Genomic DNA, 27,092 nt, shown 5'->3' with positions numbered 1-27,092 from the left:
ATTCCCTCTCCACCCCCACCCCACCCCACCCCACTCCCAGGGCTAAGAATCTCAAGGCCTTGTGCATGCAGGGCCAGTGCACTTCAGTCCAAGAACTTCTAAGAGAGTTTATTTGGACTTAATTAAGTTTAAATATTATGTTAATTAGCTAATTTCTTTTTAACAAATTTTGAGATACTTTATATTTTACTGCTGTAAATTAAATTAATACAATATCTTTTAAAAATAACTTGGCAATTTGTACTTAATTTTCACTGATAATGACTTTTAAACTGATGTTAATTCTACACTTGCAAACAAGTAGAAGTAGTAATTAGCTGGCAGAGTAATCATTGTATTAGTACCCAATTTATATACTTGCATATCTAGCTAGTTAATCTATGACTGAGAGGTTTTTTTCTAAATATCTAATCAAAGTAGATAATAATGTTTACATTTTAATTTTTAGAATAGCTATATAATTTCACATTTACAAATCTAATATAATTTGTTATATTTAATAAAATTTGGGGTGCCAATTTTTTGATTTTTTTTATTCTGTATCATGAGATGGAGTGTCAATATATTAGCAAAGCTCACCAGAAGCACCAGATTCAAGCAGTCCTCTGTGGTGGCTGGAGTACACTTCTCCTACACTCTCTACTAAATCTGATGGAGTCCTCAGAACAACTCTACAGTGTTCATTGTTAGCCCCTTCTAATAGGAAAGACAAAGCCAAGGGAAGCCAAGGGCAGCTTATCCCAGGAAGTGCTGGGTCCAGTACTGAAACCACCGCTCTAAGGCCCTCTGTGTCACTGTCCAGTAGAAAGGGTGACTGAACCACGTATGTCAGTTTCATTTCCTAGATGACACAGTAAGAAAGCAGTAAGATAAAAAAGCCAGACATCCCAGCACTGAGGAGGCTGAGGCAAGAAGACTGAGTTTTGTGCCCGTAGCAATTCATATACATACTCTTATTCAATACAGCAGTTTCCAGTTATCAAATAAATAACCGAGCATGCAGTCTGTCCTAAACACTGAAAGCAGTAAATAATAGACTTAGACTGTTTCCATTTCAGAGTGATTGCTGTGACTTCTTTTGTTATTGTTGTTACTGCCTTATGTATAATGTAAAATCAGGCCTAACCTATTTATCCTATACTAATAATTTGTCTGTACAAATTATATATTTCTGGGGTCCCATAAATTTTTAAAATTGATTAATATGACAATAACAACTTCTTATGAACTTTTTTCTTGAGTCTAGAGCCCTTTTTGATTACGACAAGACTAAAGACAGTGGCCTTCCCAGTCAAGGGTTGAACTTCAAATTCGGAGATATTCTCCATGTTATCAATGCTTCTGATGACGAGTGGTGGCAGGCCAGACAGGTGACCCCAGATGGTGAGAGTGACGAAGTTGGAGTAATTCCTAGTAAACGCAGGTAAATGGTTTGTCTTACTACCTCAAAATATGGCGTTAATAATGAATTGTTTACTCGGCATTTCTTTTACCTTGCTGTGTAGAAACATGATGCTCAGCAGAGGTAGCCATACCCAGAAATCCAAATGCTGTATCTCACTATGTGAAATGTAAACTATTCTGGCAGTTACTAGAGTTACAAGAGGGAGGGAGAAGAGGAATGGGAGGATGTTGGCAGGAGATAAGGTAGTGTCCGTTATAAAAGAATAAATTCCAGAGTGCTTCTGTGGTGAGTCATAGGTGACAAGACTGAATGTGTACTTGAAATTTGCTAAGAAAATTGTGCCTAAGTTTTTCACCATCAAAAGAATGAGGTGAGAGGTTATTGAGGTTTGTTAAATTAATTAGCATGGTTTATAAATTGTTTTACCTGTACATATCAAAATATGTGTAACAAATTAAAATATAGAGGGGGTGAGTGTGTGCATGTGTGTATAGACACGCATGTGAATTGCACACATGTGCCAGTCCTTGTCTTCCACTTTGTCTGCAGCAGGGTCTCTTGTTTACCATTGCTTCTATCAGGCTAGCTAGTCCTGTGAGCTTTCAGACATCCTCCTGTCTCCACATCACCACAGGAGCACTGCAGGGATTGCAGTTCTGAGGATCCGAGTTATGCATTAAGCGCTTTGTTTACTCACCAAGCCATCTCCTCAGCTTTGTTTTCTGAGACATAGTGTTGTTGTGTATCACAGGCTGACATTGAATTCTCAATATGTCTTTCTGTCTGAGCCTTAAAGTTAAGAAAGCTGAATAAATTAATTAATACCTTTTCTTGAATAGTGACTCTATGCTCTGTCTTCCAGGGTGTGATTCATTACCATTTAATTCTGTCACATTTAAATGTAACCAATGGAAAGTCTGGTGAGGTAACATATACACTCTGTGAGTTCCAGGCCAGTCTAGGCTACATTCTGAGACTCTGTCTCAAACAAACAGAAAAGTAATCAAAGATCCAACTAGGAAATACCCTCACTGGATTGTCTTTGAGGGGCTAGAGAGGTGGCTCAGCAGTTAAAAGAGCAAGCACTGGCTGCTCTTCTAGAGGACTAGGTTTGATTACCCAGCATGCATGAAGCCTGGGTTCAATCCCTGGGGCTGCAAAGAAAGTAAAAATTAGGTTCTTTTTTTTTAAAGGGAGGAGGAGGAGAAAGGAGACTCCTGTAATATGCTCCCTGTCTTTCTTATCTCATTCACCTGACATGTCAAGGTAACCAGCAGATGTGATGCCCAGGCTCCTACAGCCGCTCACTTCATCCAGCATCAGGTTCATCCACGAGTTGGGTTTATACTTCTTCTAATCGAAATACTCCAAAATCACATCTGTCTCTCTTCTGTAGCACAGACATAGAAATACTTTATTCACATTATTAGGGATCAAGCTCCCAGGCGTTGTGCATGCTACACACCCATTCTATCCCTCAACTACTACTTAGGCCCAAGAACAATGTTAAAGTATCGCCAGGATCTATCATCTTTATAAGATTGAATTTAAAGTAATTTTCTTGTGCTTAGTTGTATTAGGATATCCAGGTTTCGCTGTAGTAGGCAGCTGGGCTCTGAAGGTGCCACATTGCCTTGGCTTTTGTTGATTGTGTTCTTATGCTGGCCATTAACCATCTGGTTGTCTCTGGATGATCCTGGTATAGCAGGCCTCTGATGGGCAGCCTTGGACTGGACAGTGGAACTCAGAGGTACAGACTGTAGCTCAGGGTAGCTGGGTATGCCCAGGAGGACTCAGATGGCAGGGGAGTTGGGGGTCTGGTAAGGGATCTAACCTATATGTTGCTGGTGCTGCAGGCATGTTGAAGGCAGGCACAGAGGTAACCAGACAGTCTAGAATGTATTTGATGCCCATGTTTGTGGAAAGATAAATAGTGGCTTACATAGTAAAACAATGTAGATTTAGATAAAGTATAAGTAAGATGTAACATGGAGACAAAACAGCACAAGGTAGATATATGTAACTTTTATTGAATTATGAAGCAAACACTGCTAGGACATAAACCTAAAATTACCAGTAGTTTTACTGTTGATTATTGAAAAATTTCCAATTATATTATTTTCTGAGATTATTCAGTGTGCGCAGTTGACTTCTGAAACTATTAGAAAATTAGGAATAGTTAGAAAATAACTTTAAAAAGGTTTGACAAACCTAGTGGAATAAACTTTTAAGACTATTATTTTGTGTGTATGTGTTATCAACTACCGTATACTATGTGCTTTCCCAACTCATGTTATTAAAGTCTAATATATCAACTTTAAAAAAAAAAAAAAAAAAAAGTATCGCCAGGATTTGTAATTACGATTGAAGGGGTATAGCTGTCGTTAGCTAGAGCTGTATACTTAGCAAGACCCATCTGTTGTATAAGCATATGTTTGATGGAAAATCTTATTTTAGGAGTGCAGCCTTTGGCATTCTTTCCTGTATTAGAATATCATATGCTTTAATTCAGAAACTCCTCTCTGCCTTCTTAATTCAGTAGGAACCCCACATCTTAAATATCAAAGTTGTAGCTTCTAAAATTTGTCCTTTGGGGCCTTACACCCTACAAAGTCTTTACATGTGCTCTCAACCAGTGAGAAACATGCTGAGTTGGGTGGAAAGAATGAACACAGGAGAATACATCTTGAAGTGTCTATCCGTCCTCCAGTTTATAAATAATACTACAGAATATTATGTTTCTACCATAAAATACAGAGGAAGACACAACACATTTGCATTTACATATTTATATGTAAGAGAGTAGTTTTTTGTTTATACACACATGAAGAAGCTTTCATTAAGCAGTCTTTCCTGTGGAAAACAGAGATAAAATGCAGCCTTCAGCTGCTCTGCTTAGGGCCTGGGTTTCCCCTTGACCAAAAGCTGTGGGTGTGTGATGGGGAGCCTCCCTCCCATTAACTCACTGCCACTTGATGTCACCCATACTCTTCATCATTTTGTGCCCACATACACACACGCAAAATCTTCAAAATCTTCATCTTTACACTGCACTCATTTGACCCCAGCCAGCACCAATTCCACGTGCACGTTCTCTCTGTTTCTCAAAAGCTTGGCCCTGAGAGGGCTCATCAAATGACCGTCTAGGCTAATGCCCAGCCTTTTCTGCACACTAAAGAAAGGCATGGCATCCTTCCATAGTGTCCTGGTCGGCTGTAGACACAGTTCATAACCACCAGCTTCGGGGAGATTCAGGCACCTTTATTTTTTTCTTGAATATTTTTAAAATTTATATTTTCTTAACTGTCTTTTATCCAGAAATCTAATACCATTAAAAATTACAATTCTCACACTTCTTGATTTTATTTCAGGTAGCATTTACAAATACTATTTATTTACTGAATAAGACAATGATTAAAAAAGTCCATTTTTGAATGGTAAATATTTATTTAATTAATTCTAATTTAGTGGTACCCTCAGTAAATACTAGAACAAGTTAACAAATTACTCATACTGTAGACCCCCAAGTATTCTTCTGGAATAGCAAAGAACATAGGGCTTTAATCTATGAGTATTAAGATTCTGTTGGGCTGGAGAGATGGCTCAGTGGTCAAGAGCACTGACTGCTCTTCCAGAGGTCCTGAGTTCAATTGCCAGCAGCCACATGGTGGCTCACAACCATCTGTAATGGGATCCAATGCCTTCTGGTGTGTCTGAAGACAACTACAGTGTACTTATATAATAAATAAATCTTTAAAAAAAAAGATTCTGTTGTATCCACAATAAAACATTCGCTATATAGTTTTAATAGGCTGTTCTGGTAGGTTTTTCTGGAGTATGCTGTCATACTTAAAAGCTGAAAATTAAAGATTTATAAAAAATTTAATTTATATGAAACCAAATCTGCAGGATTCTGATTGATGTCACTGTGTCTATAGAGTTGGGGGGTTTTAATTTGCATGTTTGAATAGGTGACCCTTTATTGTTTATTGTTTCTTTGAGAAACAGGACTGTAGTCCAACCTAAGTAGAACTCACTCTGTCATACAGACTGACCTCAAGCTCACAATGATCTTCCTGCCTCGGCTTCTTGCATCTAGGGATTATGAGCATGGGCCTCCATGCTCAGTATGTAGATACAAGAAGATTCAGTCTTTCTGATACCTGTTAACTTGTTCCCAAAGTTACCTTTCACCCTCAAAGACATAAGGAAGGTTACCTGTGGTCTCCCTTCCAAAATACTTTTCAACTCTGACTTGTAGACTATTACATCTTTATACATATAGATTATTGACATTAACTTAATTTTTTTCCACATAGTTCTATGTTTCAGAGCTACAGAACGGTGCAGAATTTTTCAGGATAATACAATATACATCCTAGTTGTTGACTTTGCTACATTTACTTTCTTCCTCAAGCTTTATTTTCATCATTTGTGTTCTATGCTAAGGTAGTATTTAAAAACAAAAGAAAGGAAGGAAGGAGAAGAAAGAAAGAAAAGAGAAAGAAAGAACGAACCCTGGAAACTGACTAAAGTCAGAAATGATGTCTGTTTTTAGTATAATTATGAAACTGAGTGCATGTCAGTGTGTACTTGTATGCTGTGGTTTGGTACATCTTCAGAGGTTTCTTACTTCACAGTAAAGTGTCATATCATTTATCTGCAAGTTTAAGGAATTTTAGAATAAGTGGTGTCAAGCAAGGCTCTTAATTGTATTGGACTTTACTAAGGACTGGTGAGATGGTTTGGTCTGTAAAGTGTCACACAAGTGTCACGCCCACATAAAAATGTCAGGTTCGGGACAGTGCATACCAGGAATTCCAGCACTGGGGGAAGCAGAGACAGGAAGCTCTCTGGAGTGTGCTTGTCCAAACTGGAAACTGTAGATGCAGTGGAAAGCCCTGCCTCACAAACGTAGGACAGAGACTGAAGAGATGGCTCAATAGTTAAGCATGTGTTGCCTCTTACAGAGGGTCAAGTTTGGGTCCCAACATCTACGTCATGTATGCTTGTGACTTTAGTTCCCAGAGGAGCCAACTTTTCTATCCTTCCTGGGTACCTACACACTTGTTCATTTTTACACACAGGCAGGGAGGCAGGCATGAATGCATACGTATACATACATACATACATACATACATACATACATACATACATACATACATACATACAATTAAATGTATTTTTCTAATGATAGGTAACAAATGAGGAAGACACCTAACATTGTCCTTTCTATACATGTACACACAAAAATCTTTAAGAGAAAAATATTTTAACTAGGAATAGTAATGTAGACCTATAAATTCCAGCCAGCTACTCCGAAGACTAAGGTAAGGTTTTGAATCAAAGTTTTCACATTAGTCTTAGACACATAGTAAAACTCCAAATTATAAACAAAAGAAAAAAAATTCTAGAAATCAGGACTCGATGCTAAAAAATATGTTTATATATATATTTATATATATATTTATATATATGGCTTATATTATATACATACATACTCACACACACACACACACACACACACACATATATATATATATATATATATATGGCTTAGAGTTCAGTCTCCAGTAACAAAGACAATAACCTTCTGTACTTTGACAGAGTTGAGAAGAAAGAACGAGCCCGATTAAAAACAGTCAAATTCAATTCTAAAACAAGAGGAGACAAAGGGGTGAGTATACAAAATCTCTTACATTTCCATAATTTTTATTTTGGCTCTATTGTTAAAATGAGAAGACTTACATAATAATTAACTATAAACAGCTCTTGCCACAGATTAGAATAGTGTCATCACTAATTACAAAGTACCTATTCTGCAGACCTTTCAGATTATGTCATTTGATAGATTCTTAGTAACTTTGGGTCAATGTTATTTTTATAAATGATATGAATTTAGCTTTCAGTGGTGTAACTTAACTGTGTTTGTTGAGTTGATAATGTACACTTACAATCCCAAGCCACAGAGAAGCAGATAGGCAATGGAACAAGCCTGCTTGTAATTGCATGTATTATGGGGCAGCTAGTTTAATTAATTAACTATTATTACCTGCCTGGAGTGGTGGCACATGGCAGTTAGGAGACAGAGGCAGACAGATTTCTGTGAGCTTGAGGCCAGCCTGACTGCATAGTGAATCTCAGGGTATTGGGGTTCCATAGTAAGACCCTGTCATTAGAGAGGGTTGGTTGGATGTGTGGGGTTGGGGATGTTTTTTAATTTAAGTCATAGTGTAAGTTTACAAGTTGTTAAAGGTGAAGCCATGTAGAGAGGTCTTTGTTCTGTATCCCCTTTATAAATTTCTTACTAGAATCCAATTTTTGACATTAAGATCAACATGAAGCTATAAACAGGGAATAAAGAAAGTCAAAAGAAGTTGTATAGATAGTGGGGGAAATGTATCAAATTTCTTAAATATTTAGAGGTTTATTTTTTTTCATTTAGTTTAAATCTGTTTGGATGTGTGAAAATACAACATGCTGATAGATCAGAAGGATAGTACAGGTTTCAGGTAGACGACTGTACAATTCCTCATTACCCATAGCCTCCTGCAGTGAAGTGTTCTTAAGTGAGCCTGAAGAAAGAACTTTTACACACGCTGTATTGAAATGGTTTTCATAATGTTTATATCTTTGGGGTTTTTTTTTTTTTTCTTTTTTTTTTTCAGAGCTGGGGACCGAACCCAGGGCCTTGCGCTTGCTAGACAAGTGCTCTACCGCTGAGCTAAATCCCCAACCCCTCTTTGGGGTTTTTTTTATCTAAAGCAGATTTTATAAGCTTTTCATTATACTTGAAGTAGACATTTATAGTCAGTTACTTCCTATATACTACCATCCCTGGACATCAGATGTCACCAAGCATCTAGTGCTTAAAGCTTTAGTACTCTAAAGAAATTAAGTCTGGATGAATTTAATATAATTCAATTTTTGAAAATGATAAATTTCTATAAAATTCAGAATCAAAATTACACCTTATAATCTGAAGTGATGTTTAAATTAGAAATTCTTATTGGAAGAAAAATCCAAAGTAAATACTCAGGATATTAAATAACAGTGTTTTCTGTACTTGTTTTATATGTGTATTTAAAAAGAAGTCAGTATAGTAAACTATCAGTGAATTGTAAAAAAAGGATGCATGTTTTAACTTTCCTTTCATTCTGTGAGAAGTTAACTTAATTAACGACATTTGAGTCTTAGTCTTTGTTTGTTGACTGTAACCGACTTTGTACACAGTCACTGTGTTCTAACACAGCACCAGAAGTCTGCATGGTACTGAGTGGGGTAAAAATACGCTTGCCATTGATACAGAACTGCATTTCTTTCCGTAATACTTTCCCTTCCTCCTTCCCTTTCCTTACATGACGATCTGCAGACTTTTTTTCAATACTGACCTTTAACATTTCAGCTCCTCATTAACATTTTTAGCACTCATTTGACTATTTTCGAAATGCTGCTTTCAGCATTTAATACACATAGAATTTGTGGCATTGTATCATTTCTTGTGTTTATTGCACTCTTACAACATGACATTAATGATACTAAAAAATTAAAGATAATAATTTTTATTGAAAATACAGAAAAACTAAAGGTTTTTCTAAAAAGCTCTTCAGTTTGTATTTTCCATACACTTTTTTTTTAACTGTTTGCTTATGCTACTTATATTTGCACTTTTACTAAGTTTTCCACCTGGGTGATATTAAATTAGTATAATTAATACATTTCTAAACTAACACACATCTTTCTATCCTGTATTAGTGTCCTTGAGATATCTCATTTTGGCTAACTGGGAAGATAACAGTAATCAAAGCATTTTAAACTTCATGTTCTTTGGTTGTGCTAGGAAGCTGACCCTGACCACTGTATGTCCAGTAAACAGGGTAGATAAATAACCTTTGTCAAAAATAAATAGAAATCAATTCTATCAAAAAATTGTAAGCTTAAGCCAGCGATTCTTATGCAAAAAAGAGAGATTACCTTTTTTCCCAGCTAAAACTTAAATTTTCTCCTTTCTAAAATTTAGACTCAGGCAAGTATTTTTTTTTTCTTTCTTCTATTTTTCGGAGCTGGGGACCGAACCCAGGGCCTTGCGTTTGCTAGACAAGTGCTCTACCACTGAGCTAAATCCCCAACCTTCAGGCAGGTATTTTTAATCCCATGGTGCACTTGACAGCTTCTAAAGTAACTGCCGACCCAGGCTTTGTGCAGCCCTGCCCCTCTGCAGCACAGCCCTACCCCTGCTTCAGAGTTCTCTCTTCTGCTTCCTCCAGACCTTCATGTTCTGAGATAATCTGTTTGGTTTATGAATTTACTCATCAAACTTCACTTATAATAATTCCCTAAGTGTTCACACCGCATGGTTTATAAACAAGGACATACAGTACAGACTGGTGTTCGTGTGCTTCCAGTGACACACAGTAATGCCCACTTACCTGAGAAAAGTACATTTCAAGACTGTAGTGGGTTCCTGAAGCCATGGCTGGGACAAAACCCATATATGCTGCATTTCTCCTATAGATGCATGTCTGTGACAAATGTAATTTATAAATTAGCACATGCAATTAATAGTAACAGTGATTATAAGAATAGAATAGCCATTATTGCTACCCTTGTGCTTTGGGTTCATTAAATAAAATGATGTTTGCTTAAACATAAACGCATTGATACCAAGACAGTCAGTCTGATAACAAAGATGGCTACCCAGTCACTCCTGAGTCAGTAGGGTGTACAAAGTAGATGCACTGGGCAGAAAGACAATTCACATCCTGGGTAGGTTGGAGCCAGTGTAGCATAAGATTTCATCATGATACTCATATCAAGCTTTTAAAAATCATGCAGCTTAAAACTTGGGAATTGTTCGTTTCTGAGATAGTTCACTCTATTTCCAAGCCAGACTGACCAACAGGAACTGAAGCCCTGAGAAGTAAATGGTGGATGGTAAAGGGCTGATGTAACATCTTCTGGCACAGAGCAACTTGGACAATCAAAGCACAGTTTCTGTCTTTGTGGCTAGTGACTTGGCTTAATGGTGAAGCGGGTGCCATCTCTAGCACTGCCTTCCATATATCCCCACTCCAGATTTTAAGGTCATTTCCGCTCAGAAAGCCCAGAACAAAAGAATTGCGCAGGGGCTCTTCCTCTGCAGTAAGTGTCATTGTCCTTTGTGCCTCACGAGCTCCAGTCAGTGACCACACAAATGTCTTTCCATGTGTATGTCACAGAGTTCAGCACTTACCTTTTTCTCTTGAAAAAAAAGAAACGCTTGTAATTAGGAACGTCCTCATAATTATTTAGGTTGGCTTTGTTAAGATTAGCTATTGTGTTAATTCATTGTAGCCACAAAGAAAGGCATAAAAGACAGTGTATAATTAGGACAAAGTAAAGTCAAGATTGCTGCTTGATATACGTAAAAGATAATGGAGCAGCAGTGTAACGTGAAAAATAGGGTGGTATCACCTATCTAGTACTCCACCTTGGAAATTTCCTAGAAAAATACAGTCATATAAATAAATATTAACTTGGTTTATACTATAATAGTAATCTGATTAACCCAACCCTTTTTAACATTTTTGTCAAGTAGCATTTATTCTTTAAGATAAAACTGAATGTGCTCTACAATTTTAATATTTACCATTTGCAAAATAATAGAATTATAAAACCTTATACAGAATTAGAAGTTAATTTTTCATGTGAGCAGTATAAAATTCATGCAAACTGCATGCAGTCTGTGGTCCCAGGAGTCAGCTTCCATAGCTGCTAGGCTGGGCCTTTGTGCACACAGAAGTAGACACCCCTTTGTTTTGCCCCTCCTTCTCTTCTTCAGCAGTCATTCAATGACAAGCGTAAAAAGAACCTCTTTTCCCGAAAATTTCCCTTCTACAAGAACAAGGACCAGAGTGAGCAGGAAACAAGTGATGCTGACCGTAAGTATGTGGATTCATTGGTCAACTGATAATAGAATGTAGAGGGACCTACTGCCCTGCAGTTGGCTGTTACCATGGAGACAGTTTCAAGAGCTGCAACAGGTTACTGATTCTCTTCACCAGGGAAATTTAATACACACAAATTAATTTGCATGCCAGTCTTAACTTTCTGGCACCTAGGATTTCTTGAACCACATATTTATCTGTTTATAACATAAAATAGATTCCTTGAAGTAAGGGTTCATAAAAGCACTTAACATTTACCCATTAAAGAATATGTCTGAGGAACATGAAGGTGCCTGGTTTGTAGGCATAGTACTGCCAGTTTCTGATACTATTAAGTCATCTGGAATCGCTCCATTTTATCTTTTTTCATCATTAAATATAGATAATGTAAAGTTTGCTTGTAAAATATCAAAATGGCCTGAAATTTTGCCTTCCTTTTCTAATTAACCCCTAAGCTCCAGTTTTCATCCTTTTTGTAGATACCATTTATAGTTGGTAGTTCATTCTCAACTTTGAAAAGTCTACAGCCATGCTTTGTAGGCTGTGTGTACCTGTAATGGTCTTGGAACTGTCTCTTGCTGTAGCACCAATTCTGTGCATCACTGACAACTATTTTCTTTGATTATCTTTTTATTGCTTGCTCTCTGGGGACTACTTTCTACAGGAGATCCCTGACGACATGGGATCAAAAGGCCTGAGTAAGTGATCAAAATACTCCCAAGTTATTTTTAGCCTCCTACCTATTCAGGGACATTTTGAGGTTCACAGCAGTGCCTTGCTGGCATGAGGAGGTGTGTGCTTTAGATGGCTTTCAGGCTTTCCATGTTAGAACAAGCTTGGGACTTTTACTTCTGTGACACCAGTTTGGTTTTCTCATGTTCCGCTTTTAGAATGCCACTTGAGAACCCAGTTATGTTTTGAATTTCATAATTTTTCTGGTAGTTACTTTTGCTAGACAGTTTTTAAGTATAGACTTTCTAGGGCTGGAGAGATTAGCGGTTAAGAGCGCCTGACTGCTCTTCCAGAGGTCATGAGTTCAATTCCCAGCAACCACATGGTGGCTCACAACCACCTGTAAAGAGATCTGATGCCCTCTTCTGATGTATCTGAAGACAGCTACAGTGTACTTATATATAATAAATAAATAAATCTTTAAAAAAAAAAGTATAGACTTTCTAGTATAAATTTCTTTTAAGTACAAATTTTTAAGTTTTTTTTAGTAATATCACCTGTCCATCTTAATATAATATAGATATGTACAGCTCTGGAGTTTTGTGTCTCCCTTTTAAAAACAAGTTTAAATCACTACAGTTAACTGATTAAGTGTCCCTCAGCCAAGAGGTTATTGATTTGGATTTGTTGTTCCTGTTTTTGCTGTTCTCAACTTTCAACTGATAGCGTCGTATAAAGATTAGTGGATTCTGATACATAGACAGACTCTTAATAACTGAGAAAGAGCTGAGCATGGCGGCAGGCGCCATGACCCCATCCCTGACAGGATGAGTACGAGGCCAGCCTGATTTGCTATGACATGCTGTTTTGAATTTGAATATTTTCTAATTGCTTAAGTTTGAAAAGTCATCAAAAATTACTAAGTTAATTTAGGTGATCTCTACTCGTAGAAATAAACATTCAGGCTAAATTTTTTTGTTAAATTGTTTATTTCATTTGACTTATTAAGCATTTTGAAAACTTTCTTGTAGTTTCATTGATAATTAGCTAGTTAACCTTCCAAGAATTATATCATTAAATAATAAACATTATATTACATTTTTTAGGTAGACACTTTTACTTTGATCTAAACACCATAGGCTGCAGTAAGCTGAAGAGAGTGGCCTTGGTGTAACATGCCTCCACCGGGCAGGCTGTGCTCGCTCTGCTCTGGGCAGGCTGTGCTCGTTCATGTTTGTGTTTTGTTAGTGGGGTGGGTAGGGAGATGGGAATGATCTGAGAGACCTTGAAGTAGGGGGAAAACATGATCAAAATATATTGTATGCAATTTTTTAATTAAAAATACAATTGGTAGTAACCACAGATTCCTATCACTAGCAGTACCTTCTTTTTAGTGTTTTACATTTTGGAAAAATTAATGAAAACCTTCAATAGCTAGAAAATATACCCCACAGATTACCAGGGCTCTGGGGTTTGTCTTGAGGTTGATATGTTTTAAAGGTTATATGAGTCAACTTGGAATCTTTGAATCTCATTGACACTGCTGTATGTAATTATGGATCCCATTTTTACAGGTATATATGACTATACCTTGCCCTGTGTCTCTAGTTGGAAATGAAAACTTCCTTAAGGAAAATTTATGAAAAATAACAGGTTATCAGGCAGTGTCACTTGGGTAAAGATTTAATTTTTTACACAGTATAACTCATTGAATTATGAGTACCTGCTTCATTTCACAGGACAGAAATTGAAAGAATTTATTAACTTGGCAACCTAAAGGTCAAGGTTTTATTCAGAAAATATTGAAGGAGCAGAAAAATACCAGTAGAATCCTAAAACTGGGTATGAAGGAGGTTATCACATAAGACAGATACATAAAGCATCGCAGGCTTCTTGTTATGATAGAGGGAATTCTGGAAGAAGGGTGCAGCAGGACATTACTGACACTTCCCTAGTGTCTAAGCTGACTCAAAGTCAGACCAAAGGCGATAGAACTCAGTAAGAGGTAGGCGGGTGCTCAGAAGGAAAGTGATAACACAGTTTGAAAACATTTGTTTTCTGTTTTTACAATTGTATAAAGTAACTCAAAAACTTCCTCCATATAGCCACAGAGGTTTCTTGTATCTGTTTACTTTCCTCTTATGTAAACAGAGTTGTGCAAAGCTCTCAAGTGCCAAAGCCACACTTGTACTTGTGTTACAAATAGTTGCTTGGGATTGGCAATGTAGGATTTGGGGGGAAAAAGAATAAATATGCATACCTACTCAGAAGGGAATGTTTGAGAAGATAGGTAAAATGTGGTTACATTTGAAATAATTGTGTTCACCAGGCATCTTAAAAATACAAGAGGTGGGAAAGAGAGGAGAAAGAGGAGGCGGCGATGGGAAAGAGAGAAGATTTAGAGAATACTTGTTCCTAGAGTAAGGGTCAATGTGGGGTCTTAAATTTGCATCAGGTACCTCACACAGAGCCCTAGACCTGGAAGAATATATCTTCATCAAGTACATGTTTCTTATGATCAGTAAGAAACCGACTGTCTACTAGATAACTGGACAAGAGATAATACAAGTATGCTGCCTTTCTGATACTGACAACAACAACAACAACAGAACCCTACGATAGTCAGCTTTAAAGACAAATGTTCATTTTTACTCCGCTTATAAGTTCCATCCGTGATCCCTTGGCCTGTTGTTTGGAAGACTTGTGGTGAGGCAGCATATCATTGTACAATGAGTAGTTCAATGAGATGTTCACCTATTAGTGCCAGAAAGTTCAGAAAAGGCCTGGAAAAGGCAAGGGTCCTACTGTATTCTTGAAGATCACACCTTCAGTGACCTAAAGCTGCCCCCTAGGCTGCACTTCTGATGTATCTACTAACTTCTGATTGCACCAAGCTGGAGCCAGGTCCTTAATTCTGAACCTTTAGGAGAAGACACAAGTGCAGCCCTAGCCATTCTCATAAGTAGATACAACAAGCATGTGTGTATACTCAAGAATACTGTTTCCACAGTAGTCAGCATATACAAAGTAATGTTTTACCTTTTTCTGGAGACACATTCGTGATGGAAGCATTCTGTAGAGTAACTTTTTAATGCGCTGTGAGTACAACGATAAATTAATGCATCTTTTCTCAAAAAAATCTCTCTCTCGACTCATTAAATCCACTTCAAGGAGATTATCCTCAGGATATAATTGGAGATGGAGATAAATTTTATCATTCTTTAGAAGCAAAAGCAAAAAAGGGGGAGATTGAAGCCATTCTGGAGTGTCTTAATTTGGAAATGGTTAGTGAAATATAATTTATCCGTATAGAATTATAGGGCATTTGCAAGTCATAATAAGAACCAGGCATGGTGGCCCATGCCTGTAACCTAGCCCTGGGAAGACAGAAGAAGCAAGAGCATCACAGGCCTGAGGAGATCAGCCTGGCCCACACACAAGGTATAGACAATGCTCACAGTACACACAGCAAATAAGGATGAATAACATTTCAGATATGCAAACAAAATGTGCTTGGCACTTTGAAATAATGTTTTGAATACTCTTGTGCCCGTCTTTTGATATTCAGATATATGCCTTTCTTTTGGGGAATGTATAGGAAGGGGAGAACTTTGTAGGTCGTGCATATGTATTTGTTGAGCTCTACAGAGTCGTCTCTCCATGTGCATGGTCTCCATATCTATGAGTTGAACCAACTGCAGATTGAAAATATTTAGGGAGAAACTTGAATTTGCAAAGCACTGCAGTAAATGAACAGACATGAAGTAATGGCATCTCCTGCAGTGTCTGCATTTCACAGATTCTCGGGCTTTCCAAGACACTTTATTTACCAATACTCACCTCACAACCTCCAGCGGCACACTGAGCTGGCTTTAATTCCCTTCTCATACTCTGAACAACACAGCATAACCATCATTTGCACTATATTGGGTATTATAGAAGCAGAAAATGATCAAAATATATGGGGGCTGCTTTGTGCCTACCTACAGCATTCAGGACCTTAGAGGCTCCATGAGATGGCGTTTAAGGACAGACTTGGCTGCCTGTTACAGGCCAGCCTGCACTCCGTGAGGCTCTATCTAGGAAGGAAAGAACTTGGAGAGCAGGAAATACATGCGAATCCTCCAAGTTCCATGAAGGGACAGTCACATCTCACACTTCAACACACCTCAGCGGAGTCCAGGAACCAGCCTTCCTTGGATATCTAGGGATCGTGGCTCTGGCAAATAATTTTCTAGAGTGTCTTTATCCACATGCCTAACCCCAGTAGATGGCTCTGGCTGCTTCGTATCCTTGCCTTCCCTTTGACATCCGGTTTAAACCCTTTTGAATCTATGTACCAGCTGTCTAGCTTCCTTTGATAATTGTATTCAAGGTTTTGTTTTGTTTTTATTCAGGCAGAGCTGGGGCTTGGACCCAGGCACTTAGTTAAGCAAGCACAGTACCACGGAGCTGTACCCCAGCCCCAGCCCCAAAGTAGAGGAGAGGTACTTTACCTTCCTTTCTTGTAAGCTCAAGCAGTACCAGTGCCTATCCTAGTCTGAGGCCCACCCTACCCTCTGAGTGTAGCAAGGCTTTATTATAGAGAAACCACATACAGAAAATGTGAAGAACACAGAAGTTTGTTACAGTGTACCTTTTGGCAGTTTTAAAGAGCTTGAGGTGAGTAAGTAAAATATAAAATAGAGAATAGTAACATTTTATTGTGCGGTGTGTCAGATGTGTTGAATGGTAGGACAGTAAACATAAACCCTGCAGTATTCATTCCTTACTTCACAGTCACCAGCTCAGCAGTAATCACTCCTGTCTCTCACTGCAAAACAGGATAGGTAAAAGGTGATATAAATGAGGACCTATAGAAGTAACGTTGTAAAAACAGTTAAAGCAAACTGAAATGTCTAAATAACAGGTGAATTGGAATTTATAAGTTAAACTGAATAGCATTTGGGAATTTCAAATGATTGTATTGTATTATACTAACATGACAAAAAATTGGGAGGGGGCTGAAGAGCTAGCTCAGTGGTTAAGCAGTTGCCCCCACAACTATAAGAAGCATGGTTCGAACCCCAGGACCCATGTAACTGTTGGGTGGGTATGGCAGCCTGCCTGTAATTCCAACCTCTAAAGGCAAAAACAGGGTCCCCAGGGCAAGCAAGAGGGACCAGCAGTGTCAGTGTGCTGTAGGTCTGATCTCACACTGAACAGGCAGAAGAGCATCCACTTGGGGCCTCCACATGCATACACAGCCACACACATGTAAAACATGCATATGCACACAGAAAAGTGGAAAAAGGAAAAGATTAATGTAAACTTTACCTGTTTTTACATGTGCTTGTCAATTCTATTTCTAATTTTTAGATATAATTATTTTGTTGAAGTTTCTTAAATTGTAAAAAAAAAAAAAGTCATTACAAATTCCTCTTTTATTCCCTGGCAGTTTTTTACATATATACATTTTCACCCCATCATCTTCTCTGATCCCACTGAACCCTTTTTTCTTCCCACAAGTCTCTCTTTCATAGTCTTTTGTTCCCTTTTTACAACCCATTGACTTTATTAGGGTTCCTTGAACATGGGGGGAGAGGGGTCATTTGGTAGGTAACTTGCAATAACTTTCCCTCCCCTAATTCTGTTTTAAAAGTTGTAAGTGCTTTATTTAAAATGTAAACTGTGACTAAAGAGACATCTGCATTCTTAAGGCTGGGAAACAAAGTGTTTTTCTCACAAACATGGGGACCTGATGTTTAAGAGGAAACAAGGAAAAACAAAACAAAGAAGGCCTAATGAGATGAAGTAACCCTAGTCCTTAGGAGTAAAAGTGGGGAACTCATCAGACGTGGCTGGTCTTACCCAGTCAGTGAGCTCCAGGCTTAGTGGAAAACCATCTCAGAAATAAGATGGGGAGCTGGCGGAAGACACTTGCTGCTGACCACTGGCCTCGCACACGCATGAACATGCACAGTGGTTTTTAGAGAATCTCCGGTTTATTTCTCATTCTCATGAGGTCTGTTCTGCCTTCTAACAGAGGTGTCGATTTCCAGAACAGGCGCAACCAACCTTAGCCTCAACACCTTCCTCCCTGAAATGTTGTTGTTCTTCCCTTCTCCCTAACATTAGAAAATTGGGTTTCCCTCTGTCCTTGAAAGTTTTCCTTTTTCCTTTTTTTCTGAATGAAATTTTTTGCTCTTTTATTCAAGGAAGATAATTATTGAGAGATGAGTGAGTGCCTGTTTCTCATGATCAAGTTAGTGAAATGGGGCCACTTTTGACCAGGTTAGGCAGCTTTTTACTAATATGTATTGGGGGAGTTGCTTTGTTGTCAAAGGGTAGTTGCTAAGGAATTGTGACCTGTTAGAACGGAGCCTCACTCAGCATCTCCGGTTCCCTTGTCATGACTTTTTTGAGACAGTTTGTATCTACAGAGCTTTGGATGGCCTCTGAAACCTAGGCCTGAGAGGAAAGATGTTCTGGTAAGACCCGACCAGTTTGTAAATCACAAAAGCACCTTTTCCAGCAGGAAGCAAGCAAGCGCATTGAAGCCCTTGGGTACCAACTCTATTTCTCTTTGGAGATTTTATGTGTATGTTTGGAATGATACAAGATTACATTGTATCTGTGCCACACTCTACCTGGATTTTTGCTGAGAATTTTGTTCATAAGCTATATTGGAAACAAAAGGCATTTTCTTTTACTACAGGCATTTTCCCATGGCAATTCATGTTAATTTAGTTGAAAAATTAATTTTTTCATAGAAAATCTAAAATGTTTTGTAAAAATTCTGTGGGTATATTTGGTTTATATGTCAACATTTATAATACCATCTTGTTTAATTTTGATAATTTGCTTTTATCAGCTTTTAAGTTCATGACACTGTTTTCTTTATTTTCTTTTCATTTTCCTTCAATTTCAGAGCACGTAACTTCTAATGCCAGCGATAGCGAAAGTAGTTACCGTAAGTGTTTGATGCTACTTGTTCTTTTGTTAAGTATTACGGAGTAGCTTTTTCCTAAATGATACTCTCTAAAAACTATGACTCAGATTCCTAAAAGTGTTAAACCAGGATGAGGTAGGTAAGATTATAGACTTGAAAGGGGTAATCACCAAAGGCTGAGAATCTCTAACCCAAAGCCCAAACAAAGTTTAAGCCACAGTATGATGATGTAAAGGCTTCAGGTCTTGTAACATTTAATATTTCAAATTTTTCAGTTCAGCATTCTTCAGCCAGGGATGGCGGTGTAGATATTTTTAAATGCATAAAACTCTAAATCTGAAACATTTTTGCTGTAAGCATTTTGGCTAAAGGGTCCTCCAATTCCACATACGGAAAGGTTAATTTCAAGGTTTAAATTAAAACAAACCTACTTACCAACTTATTTTTGTATACTATATTTAGTATATGGATTCATGTGTACCTTATAAAAAGTAAATATTTGTTGGGGAATAAACTGTATTTTCCTATTTTCTTTAGTAATTTTGTTTTCTAATATAAACACTGAAAGGATATTTTTTTAGTAACACTAAATCATTATTAGTTTATTTTCTTTTTATTCTATGCAACCATTGCTCAAAAAGCAGTACAGTTTATTCCCTTGATGCTTAGCGTTATGTTCTTGATATTAATTAAACTGTACAGAACAGGGCATGGAAAGAGGGAAGAGCATGTGAATACCAATTGTAGCAACTTAAAAATTAAAACTGTTTTCTTAACTTTTTTTACTGCTGTCTAAAATGAAAGTAATCTTGATTACAGATGAATATGGCTGCTCAAAAGGTTAATAATCCTGTTACAAGTCCCAGATATTTCATGTTGGCAATATATACTTTTAATCCTCATTCATTTGTTGGATATTTTCTCTACATGATAGCTATGTGAGGAAGAGTGGGGGATAATTTCTTTCATTTCAGCATTTTATTTGCTTATAACCAGAATCCACTGTAGATAGTTGGGTGGCGGCCTAGAACACAAAGAGGTCATGAAAGTATATACTGTCTCCTCTCACCGTCTGCATGTTCCTCAGTTGTGGAGTCTCCAGCTGCATGTTTCTGTAGTTTGTAAACCACATTTCTATCAGTAGTTTTGTTTTGTTTTGTTTGTTTTGTGAGACACTAAGTGTGTAGCCCTGGCTGTCCTGGAGTTCTCCATTGAGCAGGCTGGACTCAAACTCAGAGATCCACCTGCCTCGACCTCCTTCCAAGTGCTAGGATTAAAGGCCTGAGCCACCATGATACATTAGTGATTTAAAAAACAAAAACAGACAGACAGGCAAAGCAGCCCATGAAGCAAAGACAGCTGTCTGTGCCACGGTTACAGACCCAGCACCAACAGCTGCTCGCTTAGGGATGTGCAGGAACCTTCCCAGCCCCACGGTAGTAGAGTTATTACACACGTGATAAAGAGAACCTTTTCTGTAGTACATGTTCAAAGCACAGTTTCAGATCTTTTCATGTTGATGGTTTGTTTTTTCATAATATTTCCAAAGTTCCTTTAACTTAAGACGCTTTAACTTCTGAAGTGCTTTTGTGATCAAAACAAAATTGTAAATAAATACAGCTTTAAATAAATATACTCAATTGGAACAGAAACAGTATCTTCAGCAACCTACTAGGTTTTTCTGATTTTTTTATTTTATTTTTTTTTTAAAGCAGAGTCTCACTACATGGTCCAGGCCAACCTCAAAATGCCAGTCCTCTTGCCTGAGACTCACGTGCTGGAATGTTAAGCAAGCAGCCCCACATCCAGCCATTTATAGTAAAGTTTTTTCGAGCCTAAATGAAGGGGGGGGGTTGTTGGTTTGGTTTTTTGCCATTGGGAGACAGATTTGTTGTTTGTTTTTTAAAGTACTAGGGATCAAACTCAGGCAGCTTGCTAGTAAGTTAAATCTCCAGCCAGAAGTGAAGATTTTAATGGATTTGGTGATGTATAAATAAGCACATAATAACATTAACTTATGGAAAAATAGTATATTTGTCTTATATTAAATTTACCTTTATGGTTTAATAGTTTCCCCTTGTGTTCTAAGTCTTGCCAGGGATATCTCTGACATAAGTACCTTCTGTGTACTATGTTTATTTCTCGGAAAGTCCTAATGTCTTACACATGAAGAATAGATGAGTCCTAATGTCTTACACATGAGGAATAGATGAGTTTGTGGAGCAGGTTGCATTGGCATTAGCTCTCTTTACAGATTTCTTCCTTGCTTTAACTTTCCAATAGGTGGTCAAGAAGAATATGTTTTATCGTATGAGCCGGTGAATCAGCAAGAAGGTTTGTGAAGTTTGTTGATATTTTATCACCTTATTAAAAGGTCTATTTCAGGGCCAGTGAGATGGCTCAGTGGATAAGAGTACTTACTGCCAAACCTGATGACCTCGGTTCTGACCCTAGAAATGACATTGTAAAAAGAGAGAACCAACTCCCACAAGTTATCCTCTGACCTACACACACACACACACACACCATGTCACACACAGGAAAGTTAATTATTATAAATAAATTAATGCAAAATAAAAATAAATATGCTTAGTTTGAAAAATTAGACTATTAAATGCAAAAATATTACATCAGAATTATGCTGTTTTTAACTATGTATGTAGAAAATTTCTATATAAATATTAAACCTATAGAATATTAGAACCAAGTCATTTTATGTTGGCTGAGTTTTACTGGTATTGTGTCCCAAGATCCTGTGTCTACCTTTCCATCCCTCCCACCACAGCACTGGTCCGACTCTTCCCAGTGATCTCCCTCCTTCAGCATGACCCACTGCACTTGTGGGGCAGCTCATTCTAGATCACAGTGGCATCGATCACATCCCTTCCTGTGCCTAGTTGTTTTTGTCTCCTTTGCTCTGCTTGCTTGTTTTTAACTTCAGAAACCATCAATACAATATACTTTGTTTTCTAGTTATAATGAGGTATTAGCAATCTATTAAAATGTCTAAGATGCTAAGTATAACTTGACTTCCAAGATTTTAATAAGGATTTTTTTACAAAGTAGTACTTAGTTGAGAACATGATATAGAGAAAGAATAAAGAAGAGATTCTAAATAACAGTTCAGAATGGTTTTGTTCTCTGCTGAAATACACTGCTTGTAAAGTGTTTATTCTTCTTAATATGTTTACTTTTGTAGTTAATTATACCCGACCAGTCATCATATTAGGACCTATGAAAGACAGAGTAAATGATGACTTAATCTCAGAATTTCCTGACAAATTTGGATCCTGTGTCCCTCGTGAGTAACCCAAAACTATTTAACATTTTCTGTCACTGTGTTTGCTAGAAGTGAATGTAACTGCTTTAAAGATTACAGTTAATTGTTTTATTATTTCTCCTTCCTCAATATTCTCTTTCTTAGATTTAAAAGTATTATGTTAAACCTTTTCAAAGGAATTAAGTAGAAGATGTATTTATCCTGTTTTTAAATATTAAACACGGGGCTGGGGATTTAGCTCAGTGGTAGAGCGCTTACCTAGGAAGCGCAAGGCCCTGGGTTCGGTCCCCAGCTCCGAAAAAAAAAAAATATTAAACACTTCCCCAAGTTCTTTTTTATTGAAGATACAACTAGACCAAAGCGTGACTATGAGGTGGATGGACGAGATTACCATTTTGTGACTTCAAGAGAACAGATGGAGAAAGATATCCAGGAGCATAAATTCATTGAAGCTGGCCAGTATAACAACCATCTATACGGAACGAGTGTCCAATCTGTGCGAGCAGTAGCAGAGAAGGTAAGCACCGGAGCCCCCCCAAGGTGGAGTTTCTAATAAAGGCTGCTTTTAACTTTATTTGTATTAAAAAGTATAATACAGCTGACATAGCCTTGATAGCTTATTAACACCACTGCTTTAGTTGAGTAAATATTAGGTTTTCGGTGGCTTATAAAGGTTCATCTAATAGCAGCTTGTCAAGTCTGAGAATGGGGTGATTATGGGCATTCATAAAGCAGGGGATGGTTTTCCTAAGGCCTTGTCCTGGCTAAGGTCACCGTGTCCCTGAGGAAAAGAGAGATCCCAGGAAGATCCTTGGAACTTAAACTTTACTTCACCACTACTCAAAATGGAAGTCTTGTTCCAAATAGATTCTTATATTGGTGCAGATGTCTCTGTTATAGAGAGGTCCGTCCCGGGGGCAGCTCATCAAGACAAGTACCATAAAAGCTCATATACAGGTGCAGGAAGGGCTGCTGGGTGGTTGGTTCAGGTCCGAGCTTCTTGTGGGTAACTGTACAAAACCGTTCTGCTGATTCCTGTCCTGACTGATTTCCAAGTCACAGAACATAACAGACTATGTAATCAATCTTGGCATTAGAAAGTTTCCTATAATGGCAGAAACATAGCAGAAAGTTTCCTTATAATGGCAGGCTAGCCAGGTAACTGTTACCCAGGCCTTAACATTTTACCAAGGTCCCAATAAATACGACTTAAATATCAGACATCCCTGAATTCCCAACAGACATTTTTTTTAGAAATTTGTATCATAATTATAAATTCTATGTAAGGGGTTGGGGATTTAGCTCAGTGGTAGAGTGTTTGCCTAGCAAGTGCAAGGCCCTGGGTTCGGTCTCCAGCTCCAAAAAAAAGAAAAAAAAGAAAAAAAGAAAAGAAAAAAAAATTCTATGTAAAAAATTCTAGAATAGTGTTCTGGTGTCATTTCTGTCACTGTGATAAAGTGCCCTGATCAAAGCATCTTAAGACTTTAATTAGCTTATACTTGCAATGATCCTTTAATCAATGGGGATTCAGTGGCAGGAAGTCAAAGCACCTAATGACAGCATGTCCGTGGTCGAGACCTTTGCTTCCTGCTGCCTTTCTTTCCTCTCCTAGAGTTTAGGGCCCAGTCCATAAGACTGTGCCACCCACATTCAAGTCGGTGCCTCCCATCTCATTTAACAGACGATCCCTCCATAGCCAGGCCACAGCCAACCTGATTTCCCCAGGTGAGGCTCCTCCTTCAGGTGATTCCACATTTGGCAATGATGTTTAAAACCATCACAAATAGCTAGACAATTTTGTAAAATAGCAAAGTTGGGGGACTCATACTACTTAATACAACAACAACAACAACAATAGTAGTAGTAGTAGTAGTAGTAGTAGTAGTAGTAGTAGTAGTAGTAGTAGTAACATCTCAGTATAAAGAGAGTCCTACAGACCAAAGGGGCTGCACACTGAAGTCCCTGAAACAAGCCTAACTGGGTGTACACATGCAATGTCAGCCATTCAGGGGTAAAACAAAAAGATGCTTGAACCCAGGAAGTAAGGCCAGTACTTTCAACATATCAAGACTCTGTCTCAGTCAAGAAAAAGAATGTAATCCTGTAATTTAGACCCCCACACAGTCATATGGAGAAAAGAACAGATTCTGTGAAGGGATAGATAGCATTTGAACATGTGATGCCAGAACAACTAAGTACCTTCAGTTCACACTATTTACAAATCTAACCAAAGAGTAAGTCATAGGTCTAAATTCTAAAACTATAAGCTTTCTGAGAAAAAGCATGAGGAGAGGCTGGCGCACTGGAGTCAGGAGTCCTGGCTGCTCCAGGTCCTGAGTTCAGTTCCAGCACATCTGACAGCTCACATCCACCTATAACTCCAGTTTCAGGGAATCTGGGGCCTTCTTTTGGTCCCCAAGGGCAGCAAGCACACATATGATACACATACATACATGCTACACACATATATGCAGGCACTTACACATAAAATAAAATAAAAATAAGTAATTTATCAAGAAAAATGGTGACCCTAAATTAGACAAAGATGTTGAATGCACAGTCCACAGAAGAAAAGGGTGATTGGAGCTCATCAAGGTAAAACTCTGCGCCCGCAAAACACTGGTCAGAAAGAAACGTGGCAGCAGCTGGTAAACTCCCGCCCTCCACTGAGACATTCACCTCTGGGAGTTTCCCAAACACACACTCCAGTGATAGGAAATTCGTTGTCATTGTGGCCTTAATCAGTGTGAGGTAGTGTCAACTATTCAATGCCAAGATACAGTGGTTGAAAATCAGAAATACCCATGAATTGTTGTTCTTTACAGTTAATAAATGACAGTGGCGTATCTATGAATTGATGTGCAACATGCAGAGGATCTGTGACTTAGTATTTAAAAGGAGGAATAAGAAAACACATTTACTCAGTTGTGTATAAACTCAGGAAGGACTAATCAGAACCAGTGAGACTAGTTACTAACAGAGGACGAGGAAGGCGGGTCAAAGAGTGTAACATTTAATTGTCAGTAAGTTAATAACTGGTTAGAAAACACAGTGCTACATAAAAATTAAGTAGTCCATGAAGGCGTGAGCAAGGCCATGGATGACAAGATGGAGGAGAAGCCTTACTTAGTGTACTGTCTGCTGCTGATCAAGGCCAAGGAATGACAGAGTTGGGAAATCTTTCTTGAAAAAATCTCGTGATAATAATTATTTCAGGGAGCTGGAGAGATGGCTCAGCGGTTAAGAGCACCGACTGCTCTTCCAGAGGACCTGAGTTCAATTCCCAGCAACCACATGGTGGCTCACAACCATCTGTAATGGGATCTGATGCCCTCTTCTGGTGTATCTGAAGACAGCTACAGTGTACCCACATACTTGAAATAAATAAATAAATCTTTAAAAAAATAATAATTATTTCAGGCAAGAACATTAAGAGATCATGAAAATTATATCTTAAAATAACACAGTTAATAAATGAGATTTTGTGAGAAACAAGACTGTTTACAGTCCAGGAAAGCATCTACCCAGAAAATAGTTAAAAAGGCACTAACAGAAGTTTGCATGTAATCATGTCACTAGAAATGGGAAAAATAAATATCACATACCTTGTTGATAAAATGCTCTAACAACAGGATACCTGTGAGAGGTGTTCCAGACATGTGTAACTTGCCCTCTGATGGGCAAGAGGCAGGCTGAGCCAAATAAGGCATACTTTATGAATGAATGACCTCTACTCTTCAAAGTTGCCAAGGTCAGGACTAGAGAGAATTGGCTCACAGGATAAAGTGCAGTGCTTTTGGTTAGAATGGGGACCTGTGTTCCATCCCCAGTACTCTGGTGTAAAAGCCAGGCAGGCTGGGTTGAGCAGGGTGGACACAGGTGAGTCCATGTACAGTGATGAGGGGTCAGTGAGCAGGCTTATCCTAAAGTAAATGGGGTTGAGTGGGGTGGGGTAGGGGACATCCTAATCCAGTACTTTAGGATCTCTTGTGAGTTGAAGGCCATTCTGGTCTACAGAGTTCCTGGACAGCCAAGGCTACACAGAGAAAGCCTGTGTCAAAAAACAAGTAAGGTAGGGAGCAAAAACACTGGGCTTTGGCCTCTGCCCTCTGTGTTCACGTGCTCAATATGCAAACACAACACAAAAAACAGTAAAATGCCAAGACCTAGAATGACAAGGACTGAGTTGCCCAGCTCCTGGCAACTTGGACATTGTCAGTAAATCAGATATATATTCTAGATCACAACCTCAGCCAGCAACAGCTGGCTCAGTACGGAGCATAGGATGACCAGCTAGAATTATACTGATTATCTTTGGGAAATATAGACCAAAGGAATATTATCTCTGCCGTTTAACAGAACTGATCTGTGTGTGTGAAGAGTGGGGCCAGCATGTTAGTTTTCTGTCACTGTGAAGGAAAACAGGGAACCATTTGCCTTAGCTCCTGGTTTCAGTCCATAGTGGGGAAGCAAAGAGGAGGGAGGAGGGAATAGAAATGCACAGAAATCCCTTCAGTCACTTCCAGTGAGCCTATCTACTAAATCCGTCCTTAGCCTAACACAGCTAGAGAGATAGCTCAGTCCGTCAAGGTCTGGCCACATAAACATGAATACCTGACGTTGGGTCCCTAGCACTACATAAAGCGGAGCGTGTTGATGATGTGCACCTATAATCCCAGCCCTGGGAAGCAAAGACAGGAAGCTCCCCAGGAGTGACTGACAGCTAGTCTGTCCACTAGGCAACAAGACTCAGCTGCAGTGAGACCACATCTCAAGAAGTAAGGTGAGCTCAATTAAGGAAAATACCTAATGTCGGCCCCTCGCCTACATCCATGCACACACATACACATAAAAAAATAAAATTATCAACTTTTTTTA

The 27,092-nt window shown here is 38.3% G+C and overlaps 1 protein-coding gene across 51 annotated transcripts in view; it reads left to right on the top strand.

Moving 5' to 3' along the window:
• Window positions 1-27,092, top strand: part of Dlg1 (discs large MAGUK scaffold protein 1) — a 191,584-nt gene that overhangs the window by 153,451 nt on the left and 11,041 nt on the right. For 11 of the 51 annotated variants that reach the window (XM_087575508.1, XM_087575503.1, XM_087575499.1 and 8 more), the window contains 8 exons: window positions 1,247-1,423; window positions 7,013-7,082; window positions 11,996-12,029; window positions 18,914-18,955; window positions 19,739-19,774; window positions 21,218-21,268; window positions 22,134-22,235; window positions 22,559-22,731. In XM_087575508.1, coding sequence (XP_087431634.1) covers window positions 1,247-1,423; window positions 7,013-7,082; window positions 11,996-12,029; window positions 18,914-18,955; window positions 19,739-19,774; window positions 21,218-21,268; window positions 22,134-22,235; window positions 22,559-22,731 — 685 coding nt within the window. 51 annotated transcript variants of the gene reach the window in all.

The sequence above is a fragment of the Rattus norvegicus genome, chromosome 11, assembly GCF_021556685.1.
Source record: "Rattus norvegicus strain SHRSP/BbbUtx chromosome 11, alternate assembly SHRSP_T2T, whole genome shotgun sequence".
Lineage (NCBI taxonomy): Eukaryota > Metazoa > Chordata > Mammalia > Rodentia > Muridae > Rattus > Rattus norvegicus.
The sequence above is the reverse complement of the archived record's forward strand: the minus strand, read 5'-3'. Positions and strand labels throughout refer to the sequence as shown.